The sequence below is a fragment of the Rhodotorula graminis genome, assembly GCF_001329695.1.
Source record: "Rhodotorula graminis WP1 unplaced genomic scaffold RHOBAscaffold_12, whole genome shotgun sequence".
Classification (NCBI taxonomy): domain Eukaryota; kingdom Fungi; phylum Basidiomycota; class Microbotryomycetes; order Sporidiobolales; family Sporidiobolaceae; genus Rhodotorula; species Rhodotorula graminis.
In genome coordinates, this window is record NW_017264939.1 from 302,014 (window position 1) to 326,301 (window position 24,288).

The 24,288-nt window shown below is 69.3% G+C and overlaps 8 protein-coding genes across 8 annotated transcripts; 4 read left to right on the forward strand and 4 right to left on the reverse strand.

Moving 5' to 3' along the window:
• Nucleotides 1-219: 219 nt before the first annotated feature.
• RHOBADRAFT_46146 (uncharacterized protein) lies at nucleotides 220-2,399 on the reverse strand (the record flags this gene model as incomplete). The annotated part of the gene is made up of 14 exons (XM_018414725.1): nucleotides 220-387; nucleotides 458-669; nucleotides 824-881; nucleotides 984-1,098; nucleotides 1,167-1,196; nucleotides 1,262-1,310; nucleotides 1,379-1,442; nucleotides 1,523-1,593; nucleotides 1,671-1,714; nucleotides 1,780-1,847; nucleotides 1,916-1,928; nucleotides 2,003-2,152; nucleotides 2,261-2,266; nucleotides 2,344-2,399. The coding sequence occupies 14 exons, from the start codon at nucleotides 2,397-2,399 to the stop codon at nucleotides 220-222; spliced, it is 1,104 nt and encodes a 367-aa protein (XP_018269102.1).
• Nucleotides 2,400-2,974: 575 nt separating this feature from the next.
• On the reverse strand, nucleotides 2,975-5,804 carry RHOBADRAFT_55290 (uncharacterized protein; the record flags this gene model as incomplete). Its single annotated transcript, XM_018417774.1, has 5 exons — nucleotides 2,975-3,139; nucleotides 3,268-4,157; nucleotides 4,359-5,224; nucleotides 5,305-5,472; nucleotides 5,537-5,804. The coding sequence occupies 5 exons, from the start codon at nucleotides 5,802-5,804 to the stop codon at nucleotides 3,001-3,003; spliced, it is 2,331 nt and encodes a 776-aa protein (XP_018269103.1). The 3' UTR covers nucleotides 2,975-3,000.
• A 702-nt stretch (nucleotides 5,805-6,506) lies between these two features.
• Nucleotides 6,507-10,273, forward strand: RHOBADRAFT_38714 (uncharacterized protein). Its single transcript, XM_018413554.1, has 14 exons — nucleotides 6,507-6,821; nucleotides 6,936-7,001; nucleotides 7,112-7,265; nucleotides 7,352-7,594; nucleotides 7,684-7,803; nucleotides 7,956-8,080; nucleotides 8,163-8,248; nucleotides 8,320-8,531; nucleotides 8,623-8,805; nucleotides 8,940-9,170; nucleotides 9,261-9,469; nucleotides 9,675-9,753; nucleotides 9,838-9,895; nucleotides 9,988-10,273. The coding sequence occupies exons 1-14, from the start codon at nucleotides 6,697-6,699 to the stop codon at nucleotides 10,182-10,184; spliced, it is 2,088 nt and encodes a 695-aa protein (XP_018269104.1). The 5' UTR covers nucleotides 6,507-6,696; the 3' UTR covers nucleotides 10,185-10,273.
• A 1,978-nt stretch (nucleotides 10,274-12,251) lies between these two features.
• RHOBADRAFT_55292 (uncharacterized protein) lies at nucleotides 12,252-14,948 on the forward strand (the record flags this gene model as incomplete). The annotated part of the gene is made up of 4 exons (XM_018417775.1): nucleotides 12,252-12,362; nucleotides 12,429-12,594; nucleotides 12,676-13,890; nucleotides 13,972-14,948. 4 exons carry the CDS (start codon nucleotides 12,252-12,254, stop codon nucleotides 14,946-14,948), a joined length of 2,469 nt encoding a protein of 822 aa, XP_018269105.1.
• A 171-nt stretch (nucleotides 14,949-15,119) lies between these two features.
• Nucleotides 15,120-18,425, reverse strand: RHOBADRAFT_46150 (uncharacterized protein; the record flags this gene model as incomplete). Its single annotated transcript, XM_018414726.1, has 1 exon — nucleotides 15,120-18,425. One exon carries the CDS (start codon nucleotides 18,423-18,425, stop codon nucleotides 15,120-15,122), a length of 3,306 nt encoding a protein of 1,101 aa, XP_018269106.1.
• A 296-nt stretch (nucleotides 18,426-18,721) lies between these two features.
• RHOBADRAFT_46151 (uncharacterized protein) lies at nucleotides 18,722-19,326 on the forward strand (the record flags this gene model as incomplete). Its single annotated transcript, XM_018414727.1, has 2 exons — nucleotides 18,722-18,764; nucleotides 18,866-19,326. The coding sequence occupies 2 exons, from the start codon at nucleotides 18,722-18,724 to the stop codon at nucleotides 19,324-19,326; spliced, it is 504 nt and encodes a 167-aa protein (XP_018269107.1).
• A 1,898-nt stretch (nucleotides 19,327-21,224) lies between these two features.
• On the reverse strand, nucleotides 21,225-22,385 carry RHOBADRAFT_46153 (uncharacterized protein; the record flags this gene model as incomplete). The annotated part of the gene is made up of 4 exons (XM_018414728.1): nucleotides 21,225-21,657; nucleotides 21,726-21,818; nucleotides 21,917-22,026; nucleotides 22,116-22,385. 4 exons carry the CDS (start codon nucleotides 22,383-22,385, stop codon nucleotides 21,225-21,227), a joined length of 906 nt encoding a protein of 301 aa, XP_018269108.1.
• A 311-nt stretch (nucleotides 22,386-22,696) lies between these two features.
• Nucleotides 22,697-24,118, forward strand: RHOBADRAFT_46154 (uncharacterized protein; the record flags this gene model as incomplete). Its single annotated transcript, XM_018414729.1, has 1 exon — nucleotides 22,697-24,118. The coding sequence occupies one exon, from the start codon at nucleotides 22,697-22,699 to the stop codon at nucleotides 24,116-24,118; it is 1,422 nt and encodes a 473-aa protein (XP_018269109.1).
• Between the last annotated feature and the right edge of the window lie 170 nt (nucleotides 24,119-24,288).

Consider the following 24,288-nt stretch of genomic DNA (forward strand, 5'->3'; position numbering starts at 1 on the left):
GGACGAGAGAGGACGGCAAAACGAGGCGTGCGAGGGTGCGAGAGGGGGAGGGCATCAGGGGAGGGTCTATGACACTGCGAGGATAGGGAAGGGAGGAGACGAGAGAGGGTGCGAGGGACTGGCGAGGGGAGAAAGGGCGAGGACGAGGAGGGCACCAAGGGAACCGACCCTCGCGACGTCGCCTCGCCCGCCTGCTCGAGCGCACGCCACGCCAACGCTCTACCACCCCTGCGGCACGGCACGCGAGCAGACACCGCCGTCGTGCTCAGGCGAGCGCTCGGCCGAGCGGCGCGTCGTGACGGACGAGGGCAGCGTCTGCATCGGGACGACGACGCCGTCAGGCGTCGGCGGCGTGACGTGGTAGGCGCGGACCTGAAAGGGGTGCGGCTGTCGTGTAAGCGAGTCAGGTCGTGCAGGCTTGGTCGCGGTCGAGGAAGGTGAGGAAGGGAGGACGCACCTCGAGGTCGGGCGACTGCTCGGCCGTCTCGCTCTTGAACTCGTCGCCCGCAGGCGAGATCGACAGCGTCGTGATGTCGTGGCGGTGCGGTGCGGCCTTCGGGTTCGGGACCGAGCCGAACGTCGCCGTGTAGCCAGGCGCAGGCGTGCCGAAGGGCGAGGCCTTGTCGCCGCTGCCCGCGTTCGACTGCTGGCCGACCTTGCGCGAGTTGACTGCGGCATCGAGGGTGCGCGTGGCGGAGACGAGAGAGGCGACGAGGGAGAGGAGGACCGGGACAGGTGGACGAGAGGGAGGCGAACGAGGAACGAGGAGGGGAGAAAGAGGTCAGTGCACGACGAGGTCGAGAATTCGGGAGGTCGAGCTCACGCGACACGAGGAGACCGTTGAAGTAGAGCTTGACGAGGCTCAAGTTCGGAAGGACGTGCTGCATGGCGAGCGGGGTGTCAGTCAGGGGTTCGAGACGGGTTTGAGAAGGTCGACTTGCCCAGCTGTCCTGCGGCAGCGCGATAAACAGGACGGCGTCGACGATGGCGAAGATGGCCGTGATCGAGTTGGTCTCGAGACTCGTCCTGATGACGCGCTCGATGATGGGCGACGAGTGCCCGCCGGTGCCCTTGCTCGCACGGCGCAGATAGAAGATGCTGTGGGTGTCCAAGGTCAGCGGGGCGGACTGTGCGAGGGGACAGGGACGACCCGCGAGGGGACGCACAGAGAGCTCGTGATGACGATGTCGGCGACCCTGTGGACGGGCTGGGGGTGAGAGGGAAGGCCGAGAGATGGAAGGGGAGAGGGGAGCGAGCGTACGCGGCGGACAAGAGCCAGATGGCGACGCCGTAGCGGAACTCGTGGAAGCCTGCAGTACGAAAAGGTGGATGAGCATGTTGTGTCGGGTGACGAGAGACGAGAAAGACGAGGACGCACGGGCAAATTCCGAGTCGAGGCGGTAGATCGTCCAGGTCGAGCCGATGGCGAAGGCGAAGCTCAGCTGTAGGGACGAGAAAGACGTGCTCGTGAGTATCGGCGAGGCCCCGAGGAGGAAGAGAAAGGAGAGGAGCCGCGACGCACGAGCGAGAGGACGCCGATGACGGCCGGGATGAGCCACTGACGGCGCGAGACGACAAAGACCCTCCAGGCATCTGCGATCGAGGTACGAGTCAGCGACGGGCTCGAGACGACGAGGCGAGAGTGTGAGAGAGGAAGAGGTGCGACGCACAGAAGATCTGGACGATGAACGCGACGAGGCCGGTGAGGAACGGGCTGCGCTCGCAAGGTTCGTCAGGCGAAGTGCGCGCAGAGTCGAGGGGGCGAGACGATCGGCTCACTCCCAGGTGAAGCTCCACAGACACTTAACGAGGAAGGCGAGGTTGCCGTAGTTCGTGACCGTCGTCGCCTGCGAGTCCGGAAGAGAGCGAGTGGTCAGTTCCGTGCAGGGCTCGACCGAGGCGAAGTAGTGCGCACATAGATCGTGTAGCTGCACGAGGGGAGGAGACAGCGTCAGGGGCTGCGGCTCGAGTGGGGCCTGAGGTAGAGAGATGAGGGACGCACCACGAGATGGCCGAGTGGAACAGGTCGACGATCAGGAGGAACGAGACGATGCCGATGAGGAGCTTGCGGTCGGTGCGACGGAACCAGACGAAGTACGAGTAGGCCTGGACGGACGTGACGCCCGCGAGGAAGACCGACAGGATGGTGCCGCTGCAGGGGCGGGCGAGAGAGAGACTTAGTCGCCAAGATCCTAGGACGGTCCGCGCCCGAGGTGCTGCCTCGTGCGACGTCCGGACAAGCCAGGAGGACAGAGCTCACAGGAGGCTGCAGGAGGAAGAGGGGTCAGTGTCGTTCTGGTCAAGGCGCCCGCACGCTCGTCGAGCGAGGAGAAGGGGACGCACAAGGCTCCGACCGAGTTGTCGAGCGACGGGAACGCGGGCGGAACGGCTTCAGCCATCGTTGAGGAGTGGCGTTGAGCGGCGTAGAAGGCAAGAGCTGCGTTGGAGAGGAGGAGGAAGGACGCGGCGCGAAGGTCAGTGCGGTTGACCGACGAAGAGCACGCGCCGCCCTCCCACCTCGGCTCTCTCAAGGGGCGAGAGGGACGCACTGAGTGACGATGAGGGAGTGTTGGGGCTCGTGACAGCTGGAGGAGGCGCAAGGGTGGGCTGCGGTCGAGTGCGAGGGAGGGGGAGATGAGAACGGTGAGCCGCCGACCTCGACGAGTACGGCTCGAGGCGGGTTGGGGACAGGACGAGGGAGGAGATGAAGACTCACAAAGAAGGACGAGAGCTGTGCACGGTGCGTGGGAGGAAGGTGGAAGAAAGCGGGTGAGAGGAAGGAGGTGAACCGAGAGCTGGTCGCGTGCGACGAGGTCGAGCGAGCGACGGCGGGCTCGTCCTGCGCCCGCGCTCGCAGCGCACGATAGAGAGACGGGGAAGCTAGATAAACGCGCTCTGCAGAACCCTGGCACGCCGCGAATCGAGTCGCTCTCCCTCTCGCCTGCGCCCTGGCCGCTCTCGGCACCGCCTTCTGGACCTCGAGACGGCTGCATCGCACGCTCAGTCGCTCAAGACGGTCAAATTCGCCTCTTGCTCGAGGTCGAGCCCGTACCGGCGAGCGAACGGGCCGTACCGCAGCTCGAACAGCTCGACGCCCGCTTGGCCCGCCTCGATCTCGCGCGCGAGGGCGATCCAGTGCCTGCAGTTGAGGAAGGGAGCGACGAGTCGGGTGGTGGGAGAGGAAGGAAAGGCGAGGGGAGGAAAGGGTTGCCGAGAGTCAGTGTCGCTCGTCCCTGGAAGCGAGAGAGAGGAGAAGAGCCGACGCACCTCGTCCCCTCGTCCCGTCCCAGGTCCCGCCACACCCTCGCGATGAACAGCGCGCTCAACACCGCGTTCGTGTCGCCGACGAGCGGCGGTCGCGCCATCCTCGCCGCCTCCCACCTCGCTCCCTCCTCCGCCTTCTTCTTGCCGGTTCCGCCGCCGCCGCCCTCGCCCGGCTCGAACTCGGCCCCGAGCGCCCGCAGCGCCTCGACCTCGGTCTCGACCGCCTCGCGCAGCTGCGCCGGTGTCGCACCGCCGGGCGAGTCGACGAGCCGCTGCGCGAGGAGCCGCGCGGCGCTGTACAGCGGCGGGCGCACCCTCGCGCGCTCGTCGCCCCCCTCCTTGCCGCCGCCGCCGCGCTTGTACGTCCCCTCGAGCGCGCGCTTGATGCCCCTCACGCGCTCGAGCTCGGCCCGCCCCTCCCGCCCTCGCTCCTCCTCCTCGTCGAGCCGCCGCACGAGCCCCTCGCGCTCCCTGCGGGTCCGCTCGCCCGCCCCTCGCTCCTCGCCGCACAGCGCGCACGCGCACACGAACCCGTGCGGCGCAAGCTTGCTCGCGCGCACGTCGAGCGGGTCGGTCGCGTCGGCGTAGCTGTCGGTGAGCTCGTCGCCCTCGGCGAGGTCGACGCGGGTACGCAGGAGGAAAAGGGTGCCGAGGAAGGTGTACGAGGCGGTGGGGAGGCACGAGTGGTTGAGGGCCGAGGCGAGGGGAGGGTAGAGAGCCGTGAGGGAGTGGAAGCCCTCGGCGTCGTCTGGGTCGTCGGGGCGGTGGTCGAGGTCGGGGTTGGCGGTCGAGGCGGATGGGCGGGCGCCGGGCAGCGACGACGCGAGGTCCTCGACGCTGAACGCGTTAAAGGTGACGGCGCCCTCTGCCCGCGACGCGTCGGCCGCGACGCCCTCGAGCGCGCGCTCGCTCCCCCTTCCCAGCTCCTCGCCCGCCCACAGCTCCCTCATCGCCTCCCTCGCGCGCTCGTCCGACCCCTGACGCTCCCCTCCTTCCTCCTCCTCGCCGCGTCCTCCCTCCCCCGCCCGCCACAGCAGCTCCGCCGCACACTCCCCCACCCCCCACGGCTCGACCGCCTTCGTCCACAGGTTCACCCCGGCGCAGTACGCCGTCCTGCCCGCTCTCGCAGCCGCCGGCCCGCCGCCGAGCACGACCGGCTTGAGGCACGCGACGAGCATGCCGCGCGGAATGGGCGCGAGCGCGACGAGGGCGCGGCCGCGCGAGGGGTCGGTCGGCGAGGGGCGCACGCCGATGAGCGGCGAGGCGTAGTCTGCGACGTCGGGCGGTGCGACGACGCTGCTGCTCGCGCCTCCCGTTGTGGTCGAGGACGCGGCGCGGAAGAGGGCGCGCAGGGTGGCCGGCGAGGGCCCTTGCGCGGCTTCGACGGTGCGGGCGTGCGCGCGCTCGGCGAGGGCGGCGGCGAGAGGATCGGGAGGGATGAGGGCGAGGAGCGGCGCGAGGGCGTCGAGGCAGGGAGGGTAGGCCTCGAGGGCGTAGTGGGCGAGCGCGAGGCGGTAAACGAGCTTGGCGCGCAAGGGCGACGGCGGCTCGTCGACGCCGATGGGCGGCGGGACGAGGTGCAGCGCCCGCTCGGCGACGTGCCGAGCTGCGGCAGGGAAGTCGAGCTCGAGGTATACGAGGGCGAGGTTGGACCGCACCGTCGCGCCGAGCTCGTCCTCCGCGCTCGCGCCCGTCCCGCCGCCCCGCTCGAGCGCCGCGAGCGACCACTCGTACGCCTCGCGCGCCCGGATCCACCGCCCTGCCTTGAAGGCGACGTTGCCGGCGTCCTTGAGCGCAGAGACGCCTTTGCCGTCGAGGGCGTGGGCGGGCGAGCGCGGAAAGGGCGAGGGGAGGTGCTGGACGAGCGGCGACGAGGGGAACAGGCGGACGACGTCGGCCGGCGAGTCGACGCGGACGTGAAAGCCCGAGCGCAGGCTGCGCAGGAGCGGCTCCTTTATACCTGCGAGGCACGCGAGCCGCTTAGCAGTCGGCTCGAGAGAGTTTCTCGGGCGAACGCGCAGTCAGGCCGGCAGGACGCACCGTAGAGGGCGCCGACGGGCCAAAGCTCTTTGAGTTCGCGTTGATCGTAGCGTGCAGGGACGTGGTAGATCGACAGCGGGACGGCCCGACCGGTGCAGTCCTCGACGACGAGCTGGACGGCGGCAGTGCGGACTGGCGCGACGAGGTTGCGGACGACGAGGATGCGTTCTATGGGATAGCTCGAGTTAGGCTGACCCGATGTGAGAAAGGGTCCAGAGGAGCGTGTGCGCACCTCTTGCGGGCTTGTCGAGGACGAGGTCGGGGTCGGAGAGCTGGCACGGTCGGAGCGACGCGGCGCTGGGCGCGGCCGAGAAGTGCTTGCCCGGGCCGACTACGACCTTGCGGGTGCGGACCTGGCCCTCGCGGTCTAGTCGGCGCTCCTGCTCGGCGAGTTGGGCGTGCTGGGCGAGGAGGTGGGCTCGAGGGAGGGCTTGCGGTGGGGGGAGAGGCGAGGGAGGTGGGAGGACGAGGGCCGCGTCGCGCAGGGCGTCCCAGTCCATCGACGGGAAGCTTGCTGCAGCTGTGCAGGTGATCAGGCTGGTCGAGCGTGTGTGGAAGCAAGAGGGACGACGAGGCCAGCGAGTTGGCCGACGACGGCGCCTCGTCCTGCGCTCCAACCGCACCAGTGCATGGCCAGAGCAGGGTCGACCAAGGAGCGTGCACCAGACCAGCAGTCGCTCAACCAGTTCGCCGGCACAAAGGACACGCGCCCCCACCAGCGTCGCCTCGCCTTCCCCTCGGCTCCTCCTCCTCCTCGACCAGCTCCACCAGCACCAGCGCCGCCTGCAGCCATGGCCCCGCCAGTCATCAAGTCCGACTCAGAGTCCGACACCGACCACAAGCGTGCGGCCCCCCTCTCCCTTTCTCTCTCTCTCTCTCTCGCACGCCGCCTCTGACTTCATCAGTCGCGCCCGCTCGCAGCCTCGACCAAGCCCGCAAAGCGCGTCGCCTCGCCCGCATCCGACTCGGACGACGACAACAAGCCCAACGCGAGCCCGGCCAAGCGCGCAAAGACGGTTGACGCCGGTGAGTTGCCGCGCGCGTCCGACGCGTCTCCCTTCAGCACCTCGAGCATCGCCGAGGGGCTGGGACTGACGCTGCGAGCTTGTTGTACGCCTCGCAGACGACAAGACGAGCCCCAAGAAGCGCGCGCCCTCTGCCGACACGACCACCGCGGCCGCCGGTTCCTCGTCCTCGCCCAAGAAGCCCTCGACCTCGTCCACCTCAACCGACAAGCCCAAGCCCGCCGCCTCTTCCTTCTTCGCCCCTCGCTCGACCAAGCCCGCTCCCGCCACCGCCGCCACCGCCGCGTCGAAGGCCAAGGACAACGGCAAGGGCAAGGGCAAGGCGACGCCCAAGCACGACGACGACGACGACGACGACGACGAGCCGATGGAGCGCGCCGAGAAGGCCGCGAGCGAGAGCCCGAGCGGCGCGGGCGAAGACGATGACGAGGAGGATGACGAGGACGAGGACGAGGCCGACAAGGAGGAGCAGAAGAAGGCGGCGGGCAAGATGTGTGTCCCTCGCTCGCTGCGCTCTCGCCCCTTGCCTGGTCGGTCCGCCACGTGCGGGTCGGCCCGACTGTGGGTGAAGAAGTGATCGGAGCTGACGAGCCCTCCCGTACGCAGCGCCGACATCTTCACCAAGTCGAGCAAGCCCGACAAGGCGCAGACGAGCTGGAAGGCCGGCGAGCCGTGGGTCTGCGCCCCTCCTCCTCTGCACGGCCCCGTCGTCGACGACGCCCACGAGCTGTGCTCTGTCGACCCAGGAGAGCAACTCGCTCACTCTCCTCTGTTGCTCGCAGCGTCCCGTACGCCGCGCTCACGGCGACTTTCTCCAAGATCGACGCGACGACCAAGCGCCTCGAGATCTCGGCCTACCTGACGCACTTTCTCGTCGAGGTCATCCAGAAGACGCCCGACGACCTCCTCAAGAGCGTGTACCTGTGCATCAACCGCGTGCGTCGCCGACGTTTCCCCTACCCCGGCCTCCTTCGTCCTCCTGCAGGCGCAGAGACTGATGATGCATCTCGGCGGACTCACAGCTCGCGCCCGAGTACGAGTCGCTCGAGCTCGGCATCGGCGAGTCGCTCCTCATGAAGGCGATCGGCGAGTCGTGCGGACGCACGCTCGCCCAGGTCAAGGCCGAGTACAAGAAGATTGGCGACCTCGGCGAGGTGGCGTTCAACTCGCGCACGCGCCAGAAGACGCTGTTCAAGAGCAAGCCGCTCACGGTCCGCGGCGTGTTTGACGAGCTCAAGAAGGTGGCCAAGACGAGCGGCAAGGACGTGCGTTGCTCGGTTCTCCTCTTTCTTCGGCGGCCTGTCCCTCCTCGCGCGAGACAGTCACTGATAGAAGGCTCCGTTCCGCTACACAGTCGCAGTCGCGCAAGGTCGGCCTCATCAAGGCGCTTCTCGCCAAGTGCGAGGGCGAGGAGACCAAGTTCCTCATCCGCTCGCTCGAGGGCAAGCTCCGCATCGGCCTCGCCGAGAAGACGGTGCGCCGCCTCTCCCTCTTCCATGTCCCAGTCTCTCAGACCTGTCGGCGAATCTCGTCGTCGTCGTCGTTCGAGACCGTCTCGCTTACCTTCCTCCCCTCGCCCTCTCCCTCCTCTTGCTCTTCCCCTCCTCCACCTCCCGTCCGCAACAGGCCCTCGTCTCGCTCGCGCACGCCGCAGTCACCGCCGAGCACGCCAGGAGCGGCAAGAAGTGGTCGCGCGAGAAGCTGTCGGCCATGCTCGAGGAGGGCGCCGAGGTCGTCAAGAGCGTCTTTTCGTGCGTCAGCCGTTCACTGCCTCGTCGTGTTCGTGCGCCTATTCAAGGCGCAGAGATTGACTCAGGATGTGGGCTTACGCAGGGAGATCCCGAGCTACGACCTCGTCGTGCCGGCGCTGCTCGAGAAGGGTGTCGCCCACCTGCAGGAGGCGTGCCAGCTCACCCCGGGTGCGTCTGCCGCTCTCTCTCTCTTCCCTCCTCCTTCTCGCGACCTGACTGGAACCTCTCTCGCCGCGCAGGTATCCCGCTCAAGCCCATGCTCGCCAAGCCGACCAAGGCAATCTCGGAGGTGCTCGACCGGTTCGAGGGCAAGGACTTTACGTGCGAGTACAAGTACGACGGCGAGCGGGCCCAGATCCACTTCCTCGAGGACGGGAGCGTGCGCGTCTTCAGCCGCAACAGCGAGGACATGACGGTCAAGTACCCCGAGTTTGTCACGCAGCTCCCGAGGGTGCGTCGCGCCTATCCCTCGCCTCGTTCGTCCCTCGCGCTCTCCCCTGAGCGCGCACTAATGATAGGGAGATCCCGTTCTTGTCGCGCAGGCCATCAAGTCGAACACGACGTCGTTCGTCATCGACGCCGAGGCGGTCGCGTGGGACACCGAGGAGCGCCGCCTGCTCGAGTTCCAGAAGCTGTCGACCCGCAAGCGCAAGGACGTCAAGGCCGAGGACATCAAGGTCAAGGTCCACCTGTTCGCGTTCGACCTCCTGTACCTCAACGGGGAGGTGCGTCCGAGCCTCCCTCTCTCTCGCGCCGAGCAGCCTCGAGGACGGTCGCCCTCGCCGGCGTCGACCGTCGTCGATGCGTTTCGACGGTGTCGCCGGAGCGCACTGACCCGGACCCACCCTCGCACCCGCAGGCCCTCCTCGAGAAGAACCTGCGCGAGCGGCGCGCCCTCCTGCATGAGCACCTGCAAGCCGTCGACGGCGAGTTTGCGTTCGCGACGTCCGAGGACGCGTCGACGGTCGACGAGATCCAGGCCTTCCTCGACAAGTCGATCAAGGACGGCTGCGAGGGCCTCATGGTCAAGATGCTCGAGGGCGAGGGCGCGAGTTACGAGCCGAGTCGGAGGAGCATCCACTGGCTCAAGGTGCGTCGCCGCACGCGCCTTTCCCTGAGCGTCTCTGCTGCCCGACTGAGGCCGTCCTGACCCTCTGCTCGTCGCGTCCTGCGAGCGCAGCTCAAGAAGGACTACCTGCAAGGCGTCGGCGACTCGTTCGACCTCGTCGTCATCGGCGGTGACTACGGCAAGGGCAAGCGCACCAACGTCTACGGCGCCTTCCACCTCGCGTGCTACGACGCCGACAGCGGCACGTACCAGATGATCTGCAAGATCGGCACCGGCTTCTCGGACGAGGCGCTCAAGGCGCACTGGGACACGCTCAAGCCGTGCGTCGCCGCCTCTCTCTCTCTCTCTCTCTCTCTCTCTCTCTCTCTCTCTCTCTCTCTCTCTCTCTCTCTCTCTCTCTCTCTCTCTCTCTCTCTCTCTCTCTCTCTCTCTCTCTCTCTCTCTCTCTCTCTCTCTCTCTCTCTCTTCCTTCTCGTCGCCCAGCATGCAGCGACGGGCACTGATGGGCTTGCTCGCGTCGCGCAGACTCGAGCTGGCGCAGAAGAAGGCCTACTACGACGTCGGCGGCGCAAAGGGCCCCGACGTCTACTTCGAGCCCAAGGTCGTGCGTCCACCTGTCTCGCCTTGTCTGTCACTCTCGCCTATCGTCGAGCGTGCACTGACTGTGCCCGAACCGTCCCATGCGCAGGTCTGGGAGGTCCTCGCCGCCGACCTGTCGCTCTCGCCCATCTACTCGGCCGCCAAGGGTCCGTTCCGCTCCTCTCTGCCGCTCCCTCCCTCCCTCGCACCCGTGCCATTCTCTCGAGCCCTCACTGACCTACCCGCCGCACCCACGCAGGACTGTGCGGCGACCGCGGCATCTCGCTGCGCTTCCCGCGCTTCATCCGGATCCGCGACGACAAGGACGCCGAGCAGTCGACCGAGCCCGAGCAGATCGCCGAGGCGTATCGTCGTCAGGCGATCCAGAGCGGCGGTGGCGGGCCCGGCAAGAAGCGCAAGGGCGGAGGAGGAGACGACGAGGGGGACTTTTGGTAGTTGGCGAGGTGCGAGACGAGGAGGGACGGGTCGGGAGGAAGTGCTCGGCGAGGCCGGGCCCGCTTGATGCAACGCTTGATAGACACTGCAGTCCCTCGCGAGGAGCGAGAGTCAGGGTTCGAGAGCTGGAGCGGCTGGCCGCTGTCGTCGTCGCAGCTCCTCGTCCGCCAACTCGGGCTCGCTCCTCTCGCACCGTCACATCGGCTCGTCCCCGCCTGCTGACTTGCTCGCCTGCTCTACTGGTCCGCCTGTCGTCTGCAAGCCTGTCGTCCGAGCCCTGCGGTCATCGTACGTCTCCCCGTCCTCTCCGCTCGCCTCATCAGTTGGCACGTCGACTGACCTCCTCACGTCGAACACAGAGCTTGGGACTGCCTGACGAGTGCAGCAGGCATCGAGTACGGCATCATCGCGCTCGCACGTGCAGCAGCAGCTTCAGGTACGCCCTCGCTTCCTCTGCCGCCCTCCCCTCCTCCCCACGCGCATCGCTGACACGCCTCTCGCCGCCCGGCGCAGCTCGTCATGACCGACCGCCTCACGCAGCTCCCCGCCGAGCTCTTCATCACGATCTGCGAGCTCGTTCACGCGTCCAAGGAGGGCCCGTACCTCGCCTTCATCTCGAGGGCGTTCGTGCCTGTCGCGCGCAAGCTCGCCTTCCGCGAGGTCACGGTCAACCAGTACGACCACCTGCAGGCCCTGTGCGAGGTGATTGGAGCGTCGGAACCTGTCGCAGGTTTCATCGAGGTGCTCAACCTCGACCTGCGCGGCTCGCGCCCTGACCGCGGCGTGCCCAGGACGGCCATCCTCACCTCGACGTTCCGCCGTCTCACGAACCTGTACAAGCTCGGCGTGACGTCTTCGTCTCGCCTCGCCAAGTTCGCCGTCTCGCCGGCGCCCAAGGCCCTGCCGAGCCTCACGGTGCTCGAGATCACCGACCCGCTCGACGGCTGGGCCAACCCGTTCGCCCCGAGGAACCTGCGCCACCTCAACAACTACCCGATCCTCGACAGGCTCAACCTCGAGGTCGACCGCGACTCCGACAGCCTCGGCCGGTACCGACCCGACCCTGAGCACCAGCCGTGGTTCGGCGACTTCGAGTGGCTCGGTCTGTCGGGCCCTCTGAGCCGCAATCCGGCCGTGCCCGACCTCCTCACGTGCTTCGGCATAGTCGAAGAGCTCAGCCTACACGACGAGTCGGATTCAGACGCGGCGACCTTGCCCGCTCTGTTCGAAGAGATCCTCCTGCGCGACTGGGTCTTCGTCCTCTCGATCCGGCAGATGGCGCTCGATCCGGCGCCGCTCGTTCCAGCGTTGAGGCCCTTCAAGCAGCTCGAGGCGATCGAGTTCCGCCGCGGTACCTGGTCGAGCGCCATGCTTCCCGTATTGCAGGCGCTCAAGAGCCTCGAGCACCTGTTCTTCTTCCCCAACTCGGGCGTGTCGACCGACGACCTGCGTCGCATGATCAGCGGGACGACCAAGCTCGAGCGCCTCAAGTACATCTGCCTCAACGTCCTGTGGTGGGACGACGACGAGGACGCGTTGGTCGGCTGGGGGCGTGGCTTCAACCTGAGCGGCGTCATCGGCCTCCTCGCGGTGGCAGACGCGGCCGGCGTCGAGCTCGAGGGCGTGGCCGTCGACATTGCGCGTGAGCACCTCAAGAGCTGCGCGGCGTGCAGGGTGACGATGGGTCTGGTCGGTTGAGCGGGCACGGTTGGAGGTCGAGGAGCGCTTGGGGACGGAGCGGGTGGGTTTGCTTGAGTCGTTGCAATGGTCGTGACTGCCTCCTCGAGCCCTGACGAGCAACGAGAGCGTCGAAGAGCCAGCTGGAACGCGGCTTGCGAGCTGTTCTCACACGAGCGAGAGGACGAGAGGCTCGTGTCGCGCCCTCTCTCTGGCCCGCTTCCGACAGCGCAGTACGCCAGGTGATACTGCAAGGAGAGCATTACTCACCCTCGCGAGCTCCACTACGAGCAGTCGCCGCTGTCGCCAAATCGTTCAACACCAGCACCGCCTCTCGTCCTTCGACCACCTCGCGCCCTCACCAGCCTCTGCTGCTGCGCACCAGTCGCCATGAACGACCCCGAGGTCGCCATCCTGCGCAACGACGCCGCCCTCCACTCGCTCAAGCGCCCTCAGCTCCTCGCCCTCGTCCGTAGGTTCGGTCTCAAGGGCTCGGGCAAGGTGCGCCGCCAGTTCTGCAGGGTGCCAAGGGGATACCCGACTGACTCTCTGCACACCCTTCCGCAGAACACCGACCTCGTCAGCCGCCTGCAGCAGCACGGCGCCCTGATCGTTGAGCGAGGGTGGGACCGCAGCAGCGCAGAGCCGGGCGATGCCAGCACGGCCTCGTGGGCTATCGTTGACGGTGCAGCTATGCCTGCTGCTCAAGGTCTGGAGGAGCTCGGCGTGCGAGGTGCGTCCCACCCTCTCTCTCTCTCTCTCTCTCTCTCCTCGCTCCCACCGCCGAAACTGACTCTTTCGACCGCTTTCACAGGGACCGGTTCGGCGCCAAGCACCCTCACGAGCTCGAGTTCGGCGACATCGCTGGCGAGCACGATCCGCGAGAAGGGCGCGACGCTCCTTCGCGCCCTCGTCGACCCGGGCAGAAGGGACGACGAGCCGAACTCGGCACCCGACTCGCCTGGCGAGCCCGACCCGCCCCGTGACGAGTTCGTCGCGCTCAACGATGTCGCCACGAGCGAGGACGACGACCACGAGAACTCGGCCGCAGAAGACGACGACGACGGCGGGATCCGCCTCGTCTCGTCCCGCTCGACCGTCGCCGACACGACCATGACGTCCCTCGACTCGCCGCCGCCTCCTGTGCCCCACACGACCTCGGCCTTCGTCTTTGGCTCGCCCTCGACGGCGGCCGCACCGCCGGCGTCGACCTTTACCTTCTCGTCGACCATGCCCGGTACCCTCTTCGCCTCGACCAGCTCCACCTCGTCCGCCCACGCCGACCAACCTGTCGCCGTCGACGCCGCACCACCGCCTTCGACAATGGACAGCATCCTCGCCGAGATGAACCGCCGTGCCGCCGAGTCGCGCGCGGCTGCGCCCCTGCCCCGCAGCGGCTCGACCCTGTTCGGCTCCGCCTCCTCGACGCGGCCCGTCTCGCCGAGCAAGGGCAGCCGAGCGGCGTTCGACCTCGACCACAAGCGCCGCTTCGACAGGATGGACTCGATCACGACGCACTGGGCGGCTAAGCGCGCGCTGCCGGCGTCGTCGTCGTCGAACGGCAACCTCGCGGGCCTGGCGCGCTCGGGCTCGTCGCGCTCGATCGGCGCCGCCGCAGTCGCAGCCGCAGGTGACGCTCCCGAGCGTGCCCCGAAGCGCCTCAAGCCGTCGACGTCGAGGCCGTTCGGCCTGAGCCGCCTCGCGTCGAGCACCGCGACCGCATCCTCGACGTCAAGCTCGTCCGGCGCCGTCACGGACCAGAAGCTCGTCGCCGCGCTCCGCGACGACGGCTGGTCGGCCGCCCCGGCGCTCAAGGGCGCCGTCTCGCTCTCGGCGTCGCTCCGCACGGCGGCGCAGCCGGCGCGTGGCGGCGGCGGGCTCAAGGACGTGCGCGAGGACGTCTTGCCGCGCAAGGAGCAGGAGCGCGCGCAGAAGAAGCGGCAGATGGAGCTGGCCAAGGCGAGGAGGAAGAGCCAGGTAGCGAGCGGCGTGGGCTTGAGCAGGAGGAGGCCGAGTTTGGGCGTCGGGCGTGCGTCCCTGTTTCTCTCTCCTTTCCCTCGCCTCGCCCGCCACGCAAACGTCGATCCTGACTCGTGGTGTCTTTCAGCAGCCAAGTCGTCCGGCTCGACGGCCTCGCGCCTATTTAAGAACGCCGTGCGCAAGTTCACGACCTCGTCGTCCTCGTCGTCGACCTCGACTCGCCCGCCGGTTCCTCCTCTCCCGACCTCTTCGTCCCTCCGCACACTCGCCCCGTCGACCTCGACGCGCACGCTCGCCACCCCTTCGACGAGCACCCTCCCTCGCTTCGCCACCTCGACCGCCGCGTCCGCCTCGCGCACGGCCCTCGTCCCCGCCTCGCCGCCCAAGAAGGCCGAGTCGCAGCCGCAGCACCTCGGCCGCAAGAAGTTTGACCTGCAGGCGTCGCTCCAGCGTCCGATGAGCTGGCGCCCGCACCTCGGCTCGGCCGCTGCGTCGCCTGCGGCCGGCGCGCCTGCGTCGTCGCCCGCCGTTGTGCGCCGGTCGGCGGCGTTCGTGGCGCCCGCCTCGGCGTCGAGGCGCCCTGTCAGCTCGCTGCAGCGTACGACGTCGAGCCGCGTCGCGAATCTGGCGCTGTTGAGCCCCGTCAAGGCCGCTCCCGCCGCTGTCGGGCGCTCGGCGGCGTCGGTCGAGGACAAGCTCGCCGCCCTCCCACCTGCGCCGAGCACGCCCTTTTCGGCGCCTCTGAAGGCGGTCACGAACGTCGTCGACGCTGGCGCGGTCGCAGCAGGTCCGGCGCCGGCCCCGACGAGCGCGTGGCTGCCTCCCGCCGTCACCAAGAAGCCCGTCCTCCCCGCCGCCTCTTCCTCTTCTTCGACCGCCACCGTCAGCAGGGCCGCATCCGTCTCCTCCTCGGCGACCGCCCGGTCGACGCCGGCGCCGGTGCCGAAGAAGAAGCTCGTCTCGTCGTCAACGCGCACGGCCCGTGCGCTCGAGAAGGCGCGCGGCAAGGCGCAGGTCGAGGGGCTCGAGTCGAGGGCGAGGAAGGTGCGCGCGACGGCTGCGGCGAGTACGAGTGCCAAGGCCAAGGGCAAGGCGAGGGCCGAGTGAGCGAGCGAGGAGGACGAGGACGACGACTGACCAGATCTGTGCCGTTCTTTTTTGTTGTACTTTCTCTCGCAATGGATTGCTCTCTCTTTCGCTCTCACCGGCTCGAGAGTGCATGTGTGCGAGCGTGCGTGCTATACAACGACAGCGAACATGTAGGGCCGACTGCGCGCTCTACCGCTGCGCCTTGGCGACGGTCCTCCTCGTCGCATCGCCGAGCCACCCCTCGCGAGCGAGCAGCTCCTCCTTGCCGACCTGCGCCACCGCCCACCGCACCGTCTTCTCGACCATCTTGTCGCTCGGCGCGATCGGCTCGCCCTGCCCGCCGACCTCGGCCTGCTCGCGCATGATGCCCATGAGCGCCTCGACGGCCTCGACGTCGCCGACCTTGCGCACCCACTCGAGCACGACGTCGAGCCCCCTACTCGTCTGCACGAGCGTCGGCACGGGCCCGAGCGCAACGTCGATGATGCCCCTCGCGGCGGAGCGCACCTCGTCGCCCTCGGTCGCCCTGCGCCCGCGCGCGAGCGCCGCCGTGCACGCCCCGAGCGCGAGCCCGAGCGCGCGTTCGTCGCGGAGCCCGAGGCGCTCGACGGCGCGGCGCAGGACCCGCAACGCGGCGCGGTAGTCGCCGTCGGCGTGGGCGGCGCGCAGCTGGGCGTGCGCGGCGGCGGGCGAGTCGTTGAGCGGGACGGTGGCGGCTATGTCGGGCGCGCCGAGTGGGAGCGGGGCGGCGCCGGGCGGGGCGAGGGCGTGGGTACGCAGGGGGAGGAAGTCGTGCGCGTACCGGGCGAGGCGGCGCCGGTCGTGAGGGGCGAGGCCGAGCTCCTTGGCGAGGTCGAGCATGCCCTGCAGGACCTGGTTGCGCTCGTGCCACGCGCGCTGCGCTCCGTCGGCGGCGGGCTCGCGGGCGACGACCGCGTCGGCCGAAGCCGTCGACGACGGGGGCAAGGACGTCGGCGGCGACGAGGCTCGACGCGAGCGCTCGACGACGCCCTCGAGCATGGCGCGCAGGACGGCCTCGAGCATGTCGACGTCGACCATGATGCCGAACCGCGCCGCCGTCCTGACGAGCTCGAGCGCCTTGTCCGGCGTCGCCGTCGCCTGGGCGACGAGGACCGTCTCGACGTCCTTGCGGTCCGGCACCGTCTTCTGCTCGAGCAGGCGGCGAGACACCTGCGCCGCGCTCGCCGTGTCGCCGAGCAGGCCGTACGCCTGCGCGAGCGTCGTCAAGTCAAAGTGGGCAATCTCGCCCGACGCGCTCGCGTACGGCGACGCCTTGTTGGCGAGCACGGCCAGGTGCGCCCCGACGAGGTACGACGCCTCGCTGCGCGCGCGCGTCGCAACAGCCGACGCCGCGCACCCCTTGACGTTGGGCGGCAAGGCCGTGCGCACGAGCGCGAGGAGCGTCCCGGCGCGCACGACGAACGGCGCGGCCGAGGTGGAGGTGGGCGGCGCGGCGGCGTGCCACGCGAGGGCGCACCGGCGCGCGGCGGTGCGCGTGCGCGCGTTGGACGCCCGCGACGTGCTCAGGAGGTCGAGCCAGTCGCAGCGCTCGTCGGGCGTCCAGGCGCGCGCGCCGCCGGCGACGAGGCCGCGTTGCAGGTGCGCGCTTGTCGCGAGCGCGAGGCGCGTAAAGGCGGCCGGGTGGACCGTGCGCGTCGAGTGCTGCGGCGTCGTCGTGGCGACGGCGCTGACGGCGCTGGTGGCGGGGGCGGCGGACGGGTCGTCGAGCGGGTACGTCGAGTACGGCGCCTCGCCGGCGAGCCACCTCGCGAGGCGCAGGTGCCACCGGGGCATAATCCACCCGCGGGCCGACCACGTCGCCCAGTGCGCGGCGAGGAGGTCCCACCGGTACCGGTGCGCGAGCTCGTCGGCGAACGAGGCGAGGACGGGCGCGAGTTTGGCCGGGACGACGGGGGCGGCGGGCGAGGTTGCGGAAGAGGGCGAGAGAGAGGAGGAGGTTGAGGACGAGGCTGAGGCGCGAGGCAGCGGCGCCCACCGAGCGGCGACGCGCAGGAGCGACGCCACCAGCGCGACGAGCGCCGGGCCCTTTGCGTCGCCGCCCTCACCCTCCTCGCGCAGCGTCGACGGGCGGTACGTCTCGTGGCGCTCGTCCGCGAGCCTCGCCAGGCCCTGCTCGAGCGCGCCCTCGAGCAGCTCGCCGTCCCGGCCCGTCTCGGGCGAGCGCTCGAGCGCCGGGTGCGCGTCGCGCACGCGTGCGAGGGCCTCGAGGGCGCGGACGGCGAGCGAGAGGAAGTCGTCCGAGAGGGCGACGGTGGCGGCCGTGCGGAGGAGGACGACCTGGAGGCGCGCGTCGTGCGGGACCGCGTTCGAGACGCCGTCGCCGGTCGGGTTGGGCGCGACGACATCGTCGGAGAAGACGTCGAGGAGCGAGTCGAGGACGCGCAGGGCGAGGGGGAGGTCGGCGGGCGAGGTGGAGGAGGTGGGGAGGGCGCCGGCGACGGCGGGTGGCTCGGCGAGGCGGACCAGGAGCGACAGGGCGAGCTTGAGGTCGCTCGTCGAGTTGGCGAGGTCGGCCGAGTCGCTGAAGGCGTCCCACGCGAGCGCGACGCGCTCGCTCGACGTTGAGTCCGAGCGGCCGGCGGCGTACTCGCGCAAGAGCGCGGCCGCGCCCGCTGCATCGAGCTCCTCGAGTTCCGCCTCGAGCGACACCTCCGCCGCGTCGACCGTCTCGCTCGCTGCGGCGAGCTCGCCAGCGTCGAGCCGCAGCGCGACCTCCTTCTCCTCGCCCTCCCTCCTGCGCGGCGCGCGCTCGACCTCGTCCCGCTCGACCCTGACCTCTGCCACCGCAGGCCTCGCCCTCCCGCTCTCGACGACCCTCTGCATCTCGCCCCCCTCGTGTGCGCCCTCGGGCGTCGCGAACCGGTCCATGCCGAGGTGCCGGCGGCGCCTGGCGCCCGTCAGGTCGGCGAGCATGGCGTCCTCGAGGACCATGGCCTTGACGAGGGGCATGTCGGCCTTTGTCGCGACGGCGAGGTAGTCGCCAAACTCGTCGCGGAACTGGGACAGGGTCGAGCGTGGGCCGCGCGCGGCAAAGTAGGCGGCGAGGCGCGAGGCCATGGCGTCGTCGACGGCGGCGGCGGCGCGTGGGGCAGGCGGCTCATCTCGAGGGGAGGACGCGGTGGAGCGCGCAGGTGGTGGTCGCTCTGGTGGGTCGGGACGCGAGTACTGGATCGACGAGGTGGGCGGGCTCGAATCGCGGTTCCAGCCGGTCCAGCCGGGGCGGAGGGCGCCGAACCAGTGATCGGCGGCGGGTTGAGCCGACGAGCGCCACAGCGGGGCCGTGTAGGTGAAGGGGCGCTCGAGTTCTCGGGCGAGATGGGCGGTGGCGGACGAGGGAGCCGACTTGGAGTGGGAGCGGCGAGGGACGATGGTGGGGAGCGAGTGGCGGCACGGGGTGGTGGCGGTCGAGGTCGAGGCGCAGCGGCATGCTTGTGCCGTGTAGCGCTGCAGCATGGACCTGTGTCGATGCACGCACAAAGGTGAGTGACGATGAGCGAGTTGGACGAGGGTGAGGATCGAGAGAGAGGGGGAGGGGAGGGGACGCACGACGAGCTGCGGGTCCGAGTCTGACGCGCTCAGGTGGTTGCTGAGCAGGCTTGACGACTTTCTGGCGGCACACGAGCTCAGCAGGAGCTGATGGCGAGGTAGGCACGAGGTCGAGAGGGTGGAGCGACTTCATCGCCTCGTCGCTCCCCTTTTCCCGCCAACCGCGACTCTCCGAATCCCGCTCGACCTCACCACGAGCCACCATGGGCAGGAGCGCAAAGATGACAAAGCGCTTCTCGAAAGCAGGTCCGTCCTCGCTCTCTCTCTCTCTCCCTCTCCCTCTCCTCCTCGTCCTCTCCTCGAGCTCACTTCCCCCGCTCCCCTTCCCCCCTCCCCGCTCGCAACAGACCGCGTCGCTAAAAAGGTCAACGCCCAGAGTGCACCCGCCGCCCTCTCGCGCTCGGCCTCGCCCGACCACGACGCCGACGCGCCCCTCGCCATCCCGCTCTTCAACACGTCCGTCCCCGGCCGCGTCGGCAAGCAGGCCTCGTCCCGCTCGAGCCGGCCCCAGCAGCAGCACCAGCAGGCCGACTCGGACAACGACGACGCCGACGACGGTCTCGAGCCCGCCCTCGAGGGCGACCACCGCTCCAGCACCGCCGCCAGTGCGCCGCAGCAGAAGAAGAAGGGCGGCCTGCGCGACAAGGTGCGCGCCGCGAAAAAGGCCGTGCACGACGACGAGGACCGCAGCAACGACAAGCTGTCGGGCGCACAGCGGCGCAAGGCGACAAAGAAGCACAACGTGCTCGGCTCGGTCGATTATGTCAAGCTGCACGAGGCGAGGCCGGGCAAGAAGAAGTTCCGGTAGCGCGTCGTGCGCCCGCCCTATTCGTCGTTCGTCCGGTGTCTCTCTTTCTCGTGCCTCGTCTTTGTTGTGTGCGTCCACCCCTCTCTCTCTCTCGGTCGCCTCGCGCCCCTCACTGACCCCCCGGTGTCCTCCTCGCAGCTGTAGCTCTCGTCGCAACCTCGTTCACGCATTCGGCCTATCTTCTCCTTCCTCGTCCGCGTCCCTCGAGAGCATGCGCCGACAGCGCGTGCCGCGAGCTCATCCTTGGCGACCCAGTCGTCCTCGAGCACGCCCTTCTCGAGCCGCAGCGTGCTCGTCACGGACTGCTCGGCCCTCGCAATAGCGCGTCGTCGTCACCGTACACGAGTGCGCACTCGAGGGCTGCAGAGCGGACCGTCGCGCCTGTCGGTTGGACCGCGAGCGGACGGGCGGCCCGAGCGACGAGTCGGCGACTTGAGCTGGCGCCTCTCTCGTTCGCTGTTTCGCTGTGAAGCGCCAAAGGCTCGCCCACGAGAGTGTCCCGCTCGCCCGAGAGAAGCCTGCAGGAAGCGTCGCCAGCGTGCGGTCGGGCCGCTGTCGGCCGGGGCGACCCTGCGGCGGAGTCGGGCGAGTCGACCTCGAGAGCTCCAAGCTTGGCCTGCTCCCGCCCTCGTGCTGCCAGCGCAAGCCGCACCGACGCTCGCTTATATCCACAAGCGCGACGGCACTCCGCCAGCTGCTCGAGCGCGCTGGTCCCACGTTGCTCGACGTCGTCGGCCGCGGCCTCGCCTTTGTCGTTCCGCCTCGATCACTTCTCGACCTCGCCTGCGCACGATGCCGGGCTCTGCAGCGCCAGCGCCAGCACCAGCAGCACCAGCACCAGCACCAGCACTCGCACCACCCGCGCCCCCAGCTGGCCCCTCGCCCTCGAGCACACGCACCGCCGCCGACCCGGACGACGACCCAGCGCTCCCGTCCGGCCAGCCCTGCAGCGAGGCGCCCGGGGAGAAGAAGAAGAGGAGGAAGGAGCGGGTCGTCATGCTCGGGCACTGGCACCAGCGGTTCGTCCCTCCCCTCTCCCTCTCCTCCTCCCACCTCTCGAGTCGCGGCCCCACATCGTCCCGCCTCCCCACGATTTCCAGCTAACCCAGCGCCCTCGTCGCACACGCACGCAGGACGTGGGACTTTGCGGCCGCGATGAACGCGACCGGCGCGCTCGAGTGCTTCGCGGCCGTGAGCGACTTGCAGGACGCGCTCGTCGTGCTCAAGGCGGCCATCGAGCCCGCCGACGTCCTCGTGCGTCCGAGCCCTCCTATTTCCTCTCGCTTGTCTGGGAGAGAGACGGACGACTGATGAGAACGAGGCGCCCGCAGGTGTGCTCGTCGTACTACGACCTCGACGACGTGCAGGAGCGGCTGCTCGACTACGAGAACGACCTCAACATCCTGGTTGCGCGCCCGAACCAGCTCAACAACGGTGCGTTCGCCCTCTCTCTCTCTCTCTCTTTGCTACGCTGCCTCGCTGACCCACCCGCACCCGCACTCACGCCCGCGCCGCAGACGGCCTCGAGCGCACGGTCCAGTGGGTCGTCGACAGCATCAAGCGCGGCCTGTACGCGCCCAAAGTCAAGGCGGCGCTCCTCACGAGCTCGGGCTACATGCGCCGCTTGAGCGAGACGTCGGCCAGGTCGGGCGGCGGTGGCGAGGGCGGCGAGACGGGCGGGGTGTGAGAGAGAGGGCGGAGGAGGAGGGGCGTGCGCGAGGTTGGTGGTTGTCGGTCTTTGTTGTAGCGTCTTTCTCGCTTTTGTCACTCGCTGTTGGCTCTCGACGTGCACGGTCACTCGCTCGTCTCGAAAGAGAGAGAAGCTGTCCTCGCTGCCACCCTCCCGCTCAGAGAGAACGCCTCCGTCGCGAACGACACGGCGCCGTTGCACACCTGCGCTACGCCTTGCGCGCCGACACGAGGCAGTACCTCATCTTGGGCCTCCCGCTCCTCACGCCGGCGTACCACTCGACGACCCTCGCGTACCTCCTCAACCCGTCCCACTTGCCGCCCAACACGCCCCTCCCGCGCCCCATCCCCTCCTCTCTCCTCCTCACGAACCCGCAAAACCCACCCCACACCTCGTCGCTGACGTCTCGCGTCTCGACCGAGTCGGGGTCGAACCCGGCCGCGACGAGCTGTGCGCGGTACGTGTCGAGCGGGACGAGGTTGGAGCGCGGGCAGCCGGCGACGAGGAGGAGGAGGGAGAGGAGGAGGTGGTCGAGGAGGGAGAGCGGGGTTGAGGGCAGGACGAGGTCGGTGAGGGCGAGGTGGCCGCCTGGGGCGAGCAGGCGCGAGGCTGACGAGAGGAACGAGAGGCGGGTGTTGAAGCTGTTGGGAGCAGGGCAGGCGTCAGGTCGTGGCTGTGAGAGAGGACACAGAGAGAGAGAGGGACGGACTGGTAGGCACAGTCGACGGCAAGCACGGCGTCGTAGCTGCCCGCAGGCTCGGCGTCGAGGTCCTTGGCCGCGTCGCCCTGCCGCAGCTGGATCCTGTCCGAGGGCAGGCCCGCCTTGTTCGCCCGCACGACTGCGAGTGCCAGCGCCGTCAGTTGGGACGACATGGAGCGACGAAGAGAGAGGGGGGGAACTCGCCGGCGGTAGCGTGTTGCGAGGCGAGCGAGGTCAAGCCGAGGTAGGCCGCGGGGGCAAACTCGCGCTCGAGGAGCAGGGTCGAGTCGCCCGAGCCGTAGCCGACCTCCTGCGCGCGCGGTGGCAGAGCGGCGAGTCAGAGCCCTGTGGTCCTCTCGAGCGCACCCACACAGCGAGAGAGGGGGGTTTGGGGCGCACGCAGATGCGTTGGCCGGGTTCGAGTCGAGCAGCGCGCGCGACCTGGCGGCACAGCTCGGCAGCGGCGCTGGAGAAGGAGCGCTCGCCTGGTGGCCAGTAGCCCATGTTGAACCACCGAGTGCTTGGCTCGTCGAGGTTGAGGACGAGGGCGTCTGCGCCATCGTCGTACAGGTCGGCGTCGGACGAGCGGGCGGTGAGGCGAGCCCAGAGGGCGGGGAGGAGGGTAGGGACGGCGAGGCCGGCGAGGAAGCAGCACAGGCCGACGAGCATGGTGCAGGATCGCACGCTGGTGCGGTGTGAGAGGAGCGAGAAGATGAGATCTGAGTCTGTTGCCGACCCCGCATCGGCCGCATCCGACGCCCTCTCTCGCTCCCTCCCTCTCGCTCTCCCACCAGCTCAGAGTCGACCCTGCTCACCTCGAGCTGCGCTACTGGGACTTGTCGGTGCGCCCCGCCCTCCCCTCTCAGCGTCGCCCCGTGCCCTCGTAGCCTGACGTCTCGCCTCCCCCGCAGCCAACGCCATTGTTCTCGCCAGCAACCCTCGTCGCACCCTCGCCGCGCCTTGCGCGCGCTCGACGCAGCATGCCCGATGCCGCCACACCGGTCGACGACAAGCTCAAAGCCGTCCCCGCGCGCCCACCGGTCTACTCGCCCCTCACGCACGCCAGCATGCTCCAACCGACCCCGGCCGCCTCGCTCCCGACCGAGCTCCTCCTGCGCATCTTTGAGCTCATGCCCATGATGTACGCCGGCGAGGTGCGCGAGGACCTCGTCGCGTGGACCGTCACGTCGACCTGCCCCGACTTGCCAAAGGTCGCGCGCGTCTGTCGAGGGTGGCGCCGCGCCGCCCAGCTGTCCCTGTTCCACTCGGTGTCGCTCATCCGCCGCAAGCAGGTCGTCGGCTTCATCCACACGGCGACCGCCAGGCCCGACCTCGCCCAGCGCGTCACGGCCCTTCACATCGGCCTCGTCGAGGGCACCGCCGAGCACTCGGACCCGTACCACCACCAGGTCGAGCTCTCGGACCGCCTCACCGAGGCCCTCGCCCTGTGCGTCAACGTGCGCCACCTCCTCGTCAACCAGATGCGCCTCGGCAACACGTACCGCTTCGTCGACATCCTCCAGCGCCTCCCGCTCGTCTCGCTCGCCCTCAAGATGTACGACCCGGGCACCGAGGCCGGCCTCAACACGACCATCTTTACCGTCCCGTCCGACGTGTACCGCGCCTTCAGCCTCCCCAACCTGCGCAACTTTGAGCTCAACTTTCGCCCGACCTGGGCCGCCCGCCAGGCCGACTACCGCGTGCCCGTCGTCCAGTCGCACGTCGAGAACATGTCGGTCACGGTCAACGCGCCGAGGGGCCTCACGCCCATGCTGTCGGCGGCAGGGCCGAGCCTCGTGCGGCTCAACATCTACACGGAGCACGTCCTCGACCCGGACGTGGCCATCGCCGCCTTCAGCACGCTCGTCAACCTGCGCGAATTCCGCCTCGAGTCGACCGTCGCGTCGCCGACCCCGCGCCTCCCTGCGACGGCGACCCTCGACGGCGGCGGCGGCGGCGGCGGCGGCGGCGGCGGCGGCGGGCGCACAAACGGCGGCGCAGGCGCAGGCGCGGGCGACCGCAACGACTGGCTCGAGGCGCTCCTGCCGCTGTACACCAAGCTGCAGCGGCTGTCCATCTCGGAGCAGGCGGCGTCGGCCGGGTTCCTGCGCCTCCTGCCCGACTCGGTCGAGGTGGCCGAGTACATCTCGTGGGACGCCCGGCCCGACTCGGTCCTCGAGCAGCTCGAGGGCGTCCTGCGCGACCCGCGGTGCGCGCCCGGCCCGGCGTGCGCGCTTCGCGTCCCCGAACTCGTGCTCGCCGTCGACGAGGAGGCGTACGAGGCCACGGTCGACGAGGGGCAGCTCGGGCGCGTCACGCACGCGTTCGCGCAGAGGGGGGTCGAGTTCAGGGTCGCGTTCGAGCCGATGGAGATTCCGCAGCGGCGGTGGGTCGACATCTAGACGCTCTCAGGTGCGTCCGCCTCTTCTCTCTCTCTCTCTCTCGCCGCCCGCAGCCTGAGACTGACTTGTCGTCGCTCGCCTCGCAGAGAAGGACTCGACGGAGCGGGACCGAGGAGGAGCGATAGAAACGTCTCGAGCGGGCTCGAGTAGACGAGGTTGCAAGGACTGTT